This window comes from Barbus barbus (assembly GCF_936440315.1).
Source record: "Barbus barbus genome assembly, chromosome: 50".
Classification (NCBI taxonomy): Eukaryota; Metazoa; Chordata; class Actinopteri; order Cypriniformes; family Cyprinidae; genus Barbus; species Barbus barbus.
In genome coordinates, this window is record NC_136728.1 from 5050631 (window position 1) to 5063725 (window position 13095).

The following is a 13095-nucleotide window of genomic DNA, read 5'->3' on the forward strand; positions in this document are numbered from 1 at the left end:
TGCTAAGCTGTGAACATCTGCCTGATCTCAGGGCTGTTATTCGGCCGGATATCACCTGAGCTCACTCCTATAAATAACACGGCCTCTGAGAGCAGTCAGGGACCGGCCATCCATTCCCCAGAAGCAACTGTGGCCGACGCTCAACACAACATTTAGCAGTCAACACACGTGAGAAAAGCAAAAACAGACAACAGGAAGAACCGTGCAAAGGATAAAGCACAGAAAATTTTGAGATCGATTATAGGACAATATTACAGATTATTTTGTTTATCAGTAACATTCCATTTTATATACTATATATATTATTTATTTATATATTTTAAATATCCATTTAATATATTGTATACATTTTAGACAATATTTAATTGCACATGCTTATTTATTTATTTTTTACGTATATTATGTAAAAAAATTATATTTTGGATGTGATTAATCGCAATTAATTGTTTGACAGCACTAATAAAAATATATCTAATAAAAATGACAAAAGCACAACAAAATCTACAGCATTTAAAAATGATAATAATAATATCGGTGCATCCCTATGAAACTAGGTTGAAAATATGATCAGAACAAATACTTTAACATCAAGTAACCTCAGTGTACACTTGAAATGATCCAGGTTAAATCATATTTAATGATGGTTTCTTTCCAGATGAGCCCGACTCAAAAAAAAAGTTGAGAGTGGATCAGGTCTGGGCTTTGTGAAGGTCAGTTGAATTTTTCCACAGACTCAGTAATGCGTTTCTGTATGCACCTCGCTTCACTCACAGGGGTATTGTCATGCTGGAACCGCCACAGCGGCTTGAATCCATCTACAACCAGAGGCACCGAGGCAGCACGTCATCTCTGTATGTTCACTTACACGGACAATCAGCCGCTGCGCTCGATACTAGACTTCAGCAACGGTAAGACGGGAAAATAACTCGCTATCCTACTTTATTTACTGTGCCAAGAGCTGTATAGCTGCCTGGCTAGTGAGTCTGCAAGCCCTGTATTTCCCAGACCTGAGAGAGTCAACAAACTGCTACCATTCACCTGCAGAATATTCCCACCTCGCCATTATTATTTTAAAACGGTGCATCCACTTCTCCTGCATTCATAGTGATTTCTGCAGCGGCTCTGGCTGATTATACTGCACGTGCTGGTTTGGTTGATTGGCCTCATGGGCTGAAGTGCCCACCGTTCTGAACACTGCGTTAAATCCTGTGCTTTCACAAATAAGCAGTTTAGGAGAAAACGCTTTTTACTTTATCTAACAGGAATAATTATGACAATAATGTCACTTTAATGGAGGCGGATAAACCATACAATTTAATACATCATCATCATCATCATCATCATCATCATCCAACTGTTTGGTATGGAAGTTTGTTTCCACTATGGAATTAAAAGAAAAAAATAATTGCTTTGCATCTCTTAATTCTGACTTTTACATCTTTTTTTTTTTTTGCTCAGAATTCTGAGTTTAAATAATATATCTCTCAATATATATATATTTTTTGCTTGGAATTCTGATATTTTTTTCTGCCACACACACACAAAAAGGTAATTGCGACTTTTTATCTCAATTCAGACTATTATTCTCACAATTTCAAGTTTATATCTCACAATTCTGAAAATTATTTCTCGGAACTTTTTGAGATTTTGCAATTTGGCAATTGTTCTTGGAATTCTGACCTTACATCTCACAATTCTGATTCTTCTTTGTTTTTATTCTAAATGTACATATTTCAATTCTTTTTGTGTGTTTGTTTCTGCTGCAAAAATAAACAAACAAATAAAATAAATAAAAAATAAAAAAATTTTGTGTTTGTATATTTGTTTTGTTATTAATGTAATTATATTTGGGGACTTGTTTCGCTTTGTTGTTTGAAATGGTTTTTGTAAAAAAAAAAAATAATAATAATAATAATAATAATAATAAAATTGTATGTGTTTTGCTTAACTGATTTACAATTCTTATTTGTTAGCAAATTAGAGGGAGTTTTCTTTTCCAGAGTTTTCATTTCATAATTCTGGATTTTTTTCTGAGTTTTTATCTCATGATTTTAATTAAAAAAGAAAAGGTAATTGCATTTTTTATCTCACAATTCTAACTTTTTCACAATTTTTCTCACAATTACGTGTTTATATGACAGTTCAGAGTTTTCTTCTCAAAATAGTGAGTTTATATCTTACAGTTCTTACTTACAATATTCAGAAGTCTAAAATGTGAGATATAAATTCAGAATTGCAAGAAAAAAAAGTCCTTACCTTTTTTATTTTTTATACCATGGTGTGAAAAAAGCTTCTACAGCTTTTTTCTAATATTGGGACAGAAAAAAAAGGCAGAATTAAGATGCAATTTTCCAAATGCACTTCTTTTTTTTTCATCCAGCAGCAGATCAATCCAGTTATTTCAGTAAAACCACAAGATCACACTGCGACTTTGAATACTAATGAGCACTTTTAACTCGAGCCCTGAAATCGTGGGCTAAATCTCATCAGATATTACAGCTGATATTAAAATCTGACAGTAATACAGTTTGTTCATTACACAAAATTGCATGTTACAGAAAATGTTCCAGGCCAGCATGTGCTTATTAAGAGCTTCAGTGAAAGTTTGAGAACTTCTCATTAAGAACTTACACCGCTGACGACAAACAAAAGAGAGCGATAATGAGTCACTGTCCAATGTAAAATGACAAAAATAAAACGACAAACATGATATTCATACCTCTGGTTTCCATGGCAACTTTTTGTACTTCTGTGCAATGAACTTGCGTATTTCAGCTTGATCTTTGTCATGAACGGTGCCAGCGTTGGGCTCATCTTCCTGCTAGAGAGAAACAGAGAGACGGCCATGTCAACGCATTTCCATAAATAATGATGTTATTAAATGAATAAATCATGTTATTTTCTAATATATTCTAAAATATTCACGTGTGTATGTATATACACACACAAACACACAATTATTGGATTTACTTTTTTATTTATTTGATATTTTTGTGCATGTATGTGTGTATGTGTGTGTATGTTTGTGTGTTTTTATGTTCCAAAAAAAAAGGTCTGACATTTTTATGTATATACAAATATTATATATATTTTGGGGTATATATTTTAAATAAATTTTCTTTAATTTTCTTTATGTTTTTACTTTATTTTTATTTATTTTATTATTATTATTTATTGTTGTTGTTGTTACTTTTAAAGATGAGAAAGGGTGACAGGTGGGTCACATTATCTCCAAAAATATTTATAAAAAATATAAATATAAGTAAATAATTAAAAAGAAAGAAAGAAATATTTGAATATTGATATAATATTGAAATAACAATATAATATTGATATATATAAAAAAAAGTGATTTAAAATAATTTGTATATTATCTTTGTTGCTACTTTTAAGCTATACTTATATATATATATATATATGTGTATATATACATGTGTGTGTATATATTTACACATATATATATATATATATATATATATATATATATATATATATAAAATGTGCATAAAATGTCATGAAAATAATATCAGAATACAATAAATCATAATGATTCTAAACTAGGCTTAATTTCCTAATGCAAAATATAATTATGTATGTTTTTTTCTTTATATCTTGGGGTGAAATGTTATGACAGGTTTCATCCATTTAAGATTTTCCTGACTCCAATAACACTGATCTTTCAGAAACAGTATTTCCATTAGAAAGCAGCTCAGTTATTCATTTGGTCCGTCGATGGTCTGTCGTGCTCACTGGCGTCAGACATGCAGCAGCTTTTCTTTCGTGAGCTCATCGACAGAGAAACAGACCGCTCTTCTCTTCTCTTCAGCTCTCAGTTCGTTTCTCTCCATATTAATCTCCTGCTTCAGTCATGTGTCACATGTCAATGTTCAGCGCTAATTGAAAACTGCACCGAAGCGTCACAAAACCCGATTAGGAGTGGCTTAAAGTCAATACTGTCGAAGAGAAGTGGCAGTAATAAAGGCCTTTATATATTGTGTTAGCTATTATGCGTCTCATTTGACAGCTGGAATGACTGGTTATGATCACAAACCCACTACCATACTTAATATTTCACAAGTGTATAAGTATGCATACTGTGAATGCATATTTTCTCTATGCAAACAAGACCTGGATGACCTGAGCATATTATGCTTGGAATTCTATCCCATAATGCTGGGTGGTGGCGCAGTGGATAAGACACATGCCTTTGGTGTGAGAGACCCGGGTTCGAATCCACTGTGAGACACCAATGTGTCCCTGAGCAAGACACTTAACCCCTAGTTGCTCCAGAGGCGTGCGACCTCTGACATATATAGCAATTGTAAGTCGCTTTGGATAAAAGCGTCAGCTAAATGAATAAATGTAAATGAATAAATGTAATGCAATGCACTCATATTGACCATGTATTTCCTCATGCTATCCATAATCACTCCACTGTTTCATTATTTATCAGGAACTGCAAGAGTTATACGTTACAAAATAAAAATTTTTCTTTCTAAAATGAAAACTGGATGCAAATGTTTGAATTAAGCAAGCAATGAGGTCATGTGACAACAAAATAGCACAATAATGATTAAAAGATGTATTTCTTTATTGCGATTAATCGCATCCAAAATAAAAGTTTTTGTTTACATAATATATGTCTGTGTATTGTGTATATGTATTATGTATATATAAATGCACACACATACAGTATATATTTTGAAAATATTTACATGTATTTACATGCATACATTTATATTATATATAAATATATTTAACATATAAATATTTTTTTTTCTTAAATGTATACATGCATGTGTGTGTATTCATATATACATAATAAATATACACAGTACACACACATATATTTTGTAAACACAAACTTTTATTTTGGATGCGATCACACAGCACTGATTTATTTTCATAAGTGTCCATGATAAAGGAGCTGATTCTACTTTTTTAATCACTTTTTGATACCATTTAATGAAATTGTAATGTAATATCTGTAAAAACATCATGTAATGTAAACAAGTAAAACGCAACAATATTTCCATCACACTTTGAATACATGTGAGTTTAGACAATCATATGTTTTTTTGTTGTTGTTGTTCTTGTATGTTTCTGCAAATTGGTCACACCACATGACTTTGAATTGGTGGAAAAACATTAAAATAATAATAATAATAATAATAATATGTTTGCCTTTATACACCCCAAATTTATTCAGAAATTAAAAACATGTATTCAAACCACTCTACAGTAGCACATAAATGTTTAGGGTCAGTATGAAAAAAAAAAAAGAAAAATAAATTAATGCTTAAAAATTGTGTAAAATTGACAGTAAAAAAGTAAAAATTGTTTAAAAGTAACATTTAAAATGCTAAAAACGTTGGCTTTTTAAAAAAATATATTGTTGCTCTTTCAAACCTTCTATTCATAAAAGAATGTTGAAAAAAATAGTTCATGGTTTTCACAAAAATATTAAACACAACAGTATTAAGTATTGATCATAAGAATAAATGTTTGTCAAGCATCACATCAGTATATTAGAAGGATTTCTGAAGGATCACATGACACCGAAGACGAGTAATTATGCTGAAAATTCACATTCTTTGATCACAGGAATACATTATATTTTAAAATATATTCAAATAGAAAACACTTATTTTAAATGGTAATATTATTTTTAAATATTACAGTTTTTTATGTATTTTTGATCAAGTAAATGTAGCCTTGGCAAGCAGAAGAGATTTGTTTCAAAAGCGATAAACAATATCTGACCGACTCCAAATGTTTGTACTGTATATAGTGTATGTGTAAACTTTTGGAGGTAGTGTATACATGAAATTCATTTTTTATTTATGAATAATCAATATATCCAAACCACTGACCGATAATGCACTTCACATACTATTATTTTAAAAGTAATGGATAGTATCCAGTATTTATGCAGTAGTATTCGATTATAAACATCGTCATTATCTTTCTGCTTGTTACAGCCAAATATTAAGAACCAAGACAGAAAGAAAACAACGAAAGGCAAACCCTCCAGGCCAAAACATGAGAAATTTTCAAAATACATTGAGTTCCAGGTGAGTTGTGCACAACTGCACTCATTATAACAAGAGCGTTCATCAAACTAAACCTTCTGGCACTCAAGTGCTGATCCGTAACCAGCTTCCTTCTTCAAAACTACAGCCTCATCTAATATTACAATCACAGCACAACTGATCTGAAGTCAGATCTCCTCTCAAGACAAAGGGACAAACACGACAGGGTGGGTTTGCAAGTACGAGGCCAGAATATAAAGGAGGTTAATTAATTCTCCTCGTTCAGGGGTAAACAGGCTCGCTCTAGGAGCAGGAGACTGGGGCACGTTTTTCACATCCGGTTATCCAGTAGAACGACAAAACACAGCCCCTTCCACAAATCAAATTTTAATTTTCTCTGCCCTGTAACGTGGAGGATAATGACCCGAACGATCGGTTTCATCAGTCATCCTCATCTCTGCTCTGATAAACTACAAACACTAGCTGGAGTGAAAAAAAGGAAAGGAGTTGAGATGATACACACAAGGTTAATGCATTCGTCCGACGAACAACAGCATGCTACATGTTTGCGAAAACACGATTGCTCATGATTTGTCTTCATGCAATGCATTGAACAACAAGTATGGATAAAAAACTTTGGCTACATTTACCTCACTTTCAAGTTCACCGATTCTGTTATTAGATCAGTGACTGGTGAAGTGAGTCTGGCAGATTTGTCAATATATTAGACTTCAAAATGGAACAGTAGAAACTCAATAGCTGTTAACTGGCAGACTGGTAAATTCTTAACCAGTGACGGCTATTGGGAAATCCCCAACTCTTCTTATGTAAACACTAGAACGACACACAATGGAAGTCAGTGCTAATGGGTTACTGCTGAAAGCCATATTTATAATACTTGGCAGCTGCTGCAAATTGTTTTGTGATAATTGATTTAACTGGTAATTAATAAAGTAAACAGGAGAAGATCTAACAAATATGAGAGATTCAAATTATAGGGATTCACAAGCTGTCAGCTGGGAGTGTTCAACTTCTATAGAAGGGACAGAAGGATGGTTTAATCAAAGAATGGATGGAGAGATGGGCAGTTTGATGACTGGAATGTATCGAGGGAAGGGTGAAAGAATGGATGGATAGAAACATGAATTAATGGATGGATGGGTGGAAGGAGGGATGGAGACATGAATTAATCAATGGATGGATGGATGGAGATATTAATGGATGGATGGGAGAAAGGAGGGATGGAGACATGTATTAATCAATGGATGGATGGATGGAGATATTAATGGATGGATGGGTGAAAGGAAGGATGGAAACATGAATTAATCAATGGATATATGGAGACATGAATTAATCAATAGATGGATGGAGATATTAATTGATGGATGGGTGAAAGGAGGGATGGAGACATGAATTAATCAATGGATGGATGGAGATATTAATGGATGATGGTAGAAAGGAGGGATGGAGACATGAATTAATCAATAGCTGGATGGATGCAGATATTAATAGATGGATGGGTGAAAGGAAGGATGGAGACTAATTAATCAATGGATACATGGATGGATGGATGGCGATATTAAACGATGGATGGGTGAAAGGAGGGATGGAGACATGAATTAATCAATAGATGGATGGATGGAGACATAAATTAATCAATAGATGGATGGATGGAGACATAAATTAATCAATAGATGGATGGATGGAGATATTAACTGATGGATGGGTGAATGGAGGGATGGAGACATGAATTAATCAATAGATGGATGGATGGAGACATAAATTAATCAATAGATGGATGGATGGAGACATAAATTAATCAATAGATGGATGGATGGAGATATTAACTGATGGATGGGTGAAAGGAGGGATGGAGACATGAATTAATCAATGAATGGATGGAGACATGAATTAATCAATAGATGGATGGATGGGTGAAAGGAAGGATGGAGACACAAATTAATCAATGGGTGTATGGAGACATAAATTAATCAATAGATGGATAGATGGAGACATAAATTAATCAATAGATGGATGGATGGAGATATTAACTGATGGATGGGTGAAAGGAAGGATGGAGACATGAATTAATCAATGGATGGATGGAGAGATTAATTAATCAAGAGATGGATGGATGGCTATATTAATAGATGGATGAGTGAAAGGAAGGATGGAGACATGAATTAATCAATAGAGGGGTGGATGGATGAATGGATAATGGATGGATGGAGATATTAATCGGTGGATGGGTGAAAGGAAGGATGGAGACATTAATTCATCAATGGATGGATGGATACATACACGATTTAATCAATGGATGGATAGGTGGATGGCTTTATTAATGTATGGATGGGTGAAAGGACGGTTGGAGACATGAATTAATCAATGGATGGATGGATAGATGATATATGAATTAATCAGTGGATGGATAGATTGATGGAGATATTAAAGGATGGATGGGTGAAAGGAGGGATGGAGACATGAATTAATCAATTGATGGATGGATGGATAAGGGATGGATGGAGATATTAATAGATGGATGGGCGAAAGGAGGAAAGGAGACATTAATTAATCAACTGATAGATGGAGATATTAAAAGATGGATGGGTGAAAGGAGGGATGGAGACAAATTAATCAATGGATGGTGAATGAAAAAGAGGGAGAGGGATGAATTGACAGACGGATGAATGGGGCTATAAATTAGTCAATGGATGGATGTAGTGAGGGCTGAATAAAAGAAAGAATGAATAGATGGATGATAAGGACAAATGATTAAAATTTAAATGATTAAATGGATGGATAGAGGCGCAGTTTGATGAAAGGAAGAAAGTAGCAAAGGAGGATGAATGAATTAATGGATTAATGGATGGATGATAATGTAAGAAGGGATGGATGAATGATGGAGACATTAACTAATGAATGTATGGTTAAAAGTGTAGTTTGATGAAAGAATGAATGTAGCAAGGGATGGAAGAATGAAAGAATGGATGGACGGGTGAAAGGAGGGATGTAGACATGGATGGATGGATGGATGGATAGATGGAGACATGAATTAATGGATGAATGGATGGATGAAGGGAGCGATGGAAACAAATGAATTCATGGATGGATGATGAATGAAAAAGTGAGAGATGGATGAGAGATGGATGCCAATGAATGAATGGATAGATGGCTATAAATTAATGAGTGTAACAAAGAATGGCTGGAAGAATAGATGGAACGAGACATGAATGATTTAATTCATGGACAGAAGGGCAGTTTAATGAAAGGATGGATGCATGCATAGATGGAGGAATGAAAGAAGGGACTGATTGATGGATGAATGATATTAATGGATGGATGGATGGATGAAAGGAGGGATGGAGAGATGAATGGGTGGAGACATGAACTAATTAATAGGTGAATTTAAGGAGGGAGGGATGAATTGATGAAAGTAAGAATAGCTGGACAATGGGATAATATTGCAGGCCATTATAGGACAACATGGACTTGAAGCCACAGTTTAAACGTTTGTGATTTTTCAGCTTTTAGATGTTTAGCCGGTTTAGCTGGTATCCCATAGTAACAGTCCCAGTGACCCTCAACACGTCCATCACAAAGCTGCCACTCTGGACACCAAAGATCCTGGACAAGAGGGCTGGAAAAATGACATGACGTTCTGGGAAAACAGCGGAAAAATGACTGTCAAGCGTGAGCTCCTAACGGTTCTTACCCGCCACACCAGGATCTCCACCCACAGCAGCGACAAAGACTTCATTTATGTTTGGAAGTTTCCATCTTGCGTAAGTGTTTTGATATTTTCAGAATTTAACATCTGCTGGAATATGTACAGTAATGCAGCGATGCTGAGAACACGCTGTTCTGTTAGTGCTGCCATGAAGGACTTGAATCAATAGAGCTTATCAGAGTCAATCTCAGGAAAACTCAAAATAAATATCCAAACCATATTTCACAACAAAACTAATAGAAATGCGTAAAGAAAATCAAGCCTATATTAGGACTATTAGAACATTTTTCTCCCAAAGACAAAAGAAAAAGAAAGAAAGAAAAGAAAAGGAGCAAAATTCCATAAGGAAAATTAAGCCTATTTGTTTTTTCATTGTGACATCATTTTCATAGTAATTAAGCACTTTTCATTTCAAACTCTTGCCACCATAATGTACACAAATCTCAGTATCATAACATAATTAAAATTCAAATCAGTACAACTGAAACACAGTACAACAATTTTTGACAAAATTTTGTCATGCCAGAATCATTTAATTTATATGGAATAAATAAATTCAAATGGATTTTAATAAATTAATACATTCATTTATTTGTTTACTTGTTTGTGGATAACACATTTATTTACCGGATTTTTTGTTATTTATTGTAATGCCAGAAATATTAAATTTCTATGCAAAAATAAACAAGCATATTTTATGTATTTATTTATCCATTTATTCATTCATTCATTTATTTATTGTGTTACAATAATAAGAATGACTTCTATGTATTGTGGTACGTTAAAGGAAATTGTTAAATAAAGTACATAAATACAAATAATAAATACATAAATAGTTAGAATCTTAATTATGAAGTATTTTGTAAAGTAAAATTTTAAGTATAATGTATAATAGTTCAAATTAATTTATGCTGATTTAAAATGAAATTATGTAACAATAAAGTTTTTTTTTTTATATATATATATATATATATATAGTGAAGATATGCATAATTTTCTTTATAGAAAATACGATTTCTCTTTTTTTTCTTTTGATTTTGTGCTTAAAATGTTACCTGGAAAATTCTCCATGAGATTTACAGACGAACATATAAATAGTTAAAGATTAAATAGAAAAAATGTCTTGGAAAGATTGCAAGAATCAAATATACAGGAAGTTCACTAGCACAGCAGTCATATGTTCCAATGTTTGAAGATGTCTGAAAGTCCTTGCTATTAATATGCGCAGCCTTGGAATACTTGTTTCTTGGGAATGTTTTCTGTTTCCAGACTAAATTAAATGGGACCTACACTGAATTGAGCGTGGTTTTTTCTGTAAATCATTTAAAATAATGACTGCTTCCTATATAAATTCTCAACATAAACTTACACTTCTCATGTCAGATTTGTTCTGTGAAGACGGTAACGCTGCGCTACCAGCAGGTGCAAATCTCACACCAGCACTTTACTCCTCCCGCTGCTGATCTGGTATCAGTCAGGGGCGCTCGGCGGCGAGGAGAGTGACAGGCCAGCGGGACGGAGGAGACAGGGGACAGCAGGGGTGACGGAGCTGCCATACACGCTCATATGAGACAGGTCTGATCCAGCCCAGGCTGTCAGACAACCACCGTCACATCACAGCTGCCACTAATAATCAGAGCAGCTTCACAAACACACCGGCTTCTGCTGTATGTACTGCTGATCAAACCTGAAACGCTCCACTGAGTGAAAAAGGCCAAACGAACAGATGCTAATGTTCTTTTCGCAAGTGCGTACATTTACAAGTCTGAATCTAAATTTAAATGCAACGTGTTATGTTGGTCCAAATCAGGCTACATTTGAAAAATGTCTTTCATTAAAGGAATAGTTCAAGCAGAAATTCTAATTTGCGGAAAATTTACTCACGCTCAGGCCAAACAAGATGTAGATGAGTTTCTTCATCTGAACAGATTTGGAAAATTGTGCATTTCATCACTTGCTCACCAATGGATCCTCTGCAGTGAATGGGTGCCATCAGAATGAGAGTTCAAACAGCTGCTAAACTTACATTTTGGACTCATATTTTGGCCAGAAGAAACAGTTTATAGATAAAAACTTCTTAAAGATGGATTTGTTTCTTACAAACATGCAGCTTTTCACTACACAAGACATTAATTGATGGACTGGAGTGGTGTGAATTACTTGTGGATTATTGTGAAGTTTTTATCAGCTGTTTGGACTCTCATTCTGACGGCACCCATTCACTGCAAAGGATCCATTGGTGAGCAAGTGATGCAATTCTACATTTCTCCAAATCTGTTCACATGAACAAACAAACTTATCAATTTTAAGTAAAATTATTTTTTGAGTGAACGACTTTGTTCATTACTGATGTGTAAAGAAAACGTGTAAACAATAGCCGTTCGCCTCAATATTGTGTTGAAGGTGGTTCTTGGAATGATGTTTGGAAGAAATCTAAAAAATAATATTTCTCAAATTAAAAGATCCCAAATTTGTGGTTATTCGAACCCAGAGCTGAACCAGAACTTCTCGCATGAAAGTAACATGAAATTGAGAACTTATATTAAATATGGTATTTAAATTTTAAACAGCATAAATCATTTTTAATGTTTAAAATGTCTGAGGTAAATACATATGATCTAAAATGTTTCCTGTGGATAAAATCAAGTCTTGTCTTGCATTTTGTTTCTCAGTGATTCTCACAGAAATATGTCAGGTTACAGAAGTAAATTATGTTGCAAATGCCATTTTATGTTAACTTTATGATTTTTATCCTGATTTAACCAATTCAAGAGCTCAAACAGAACAGCTGAACTTTATTATTTAAGAAAAATTAATGAATGAATGAATGAACCAATCAATCAAATGGAATAAATAATATTTTTTGAAAGAAAATATTTTTTGAAAGAAGTATCTTATTCTCAGCCTAAAATTTATATTAAAATTCATAGCACCGAACGTTTTATTTTAATTTTTCAGCCTACATTTCCAGTGAATCACTAATGGATGTGCTTCATTTTGCTTACTAGCTAAAAAATACATACAAACAAACATATGTATGTTTATACGTATGCATGTATGTATGTATTTATAATGGATGAAATTTGAGTCTCTGGTCAATGTTTTTCTCATTCACTCCATCGATATGGATGCAGCCAAACTGGAAACTCAATGGCCATAATCTGCTCAGGGCTCATAAAGTCAGGCTCAACAGCGGCTCCTGGCACAGCTATGGACCTGATTTATTAACTCTCTAATAGGCTTATGGCCTCAACCCCATCACTGCCTGTGACATTTGTGCTGAGCTGCGAACTTCTGCCTCCATGTGCTTGTGTTTGTGTCTCCTGACTCTAACAC

General features: G+C 33.8%; 1 protein-coding gene across 1 annotated transcript in view; it reads right to left on the bottom strand.

Moving 5' to 3' along the window:
• Positions 1-13095, bottom strand: part of LOC306868488 (N-acetyl-beta-glucosaminyl-glycoprotein 4-beta-N-acetylgalactosaminyltransferase 1-like) — a 168171-nt gene that overhangs the window by 79588 nt on the left and 75488 nt on the right. Inside the window, exon 3 of the mRNA XM_079414679.1 lies at positions 2720-2821. Coding sequence (XP_079270805.1) covers positions 2720-2821 — 102 coding nt within the window. The remainder of the gene's footprint in view (positions 1-2719; positions 2822-13095) is intronic.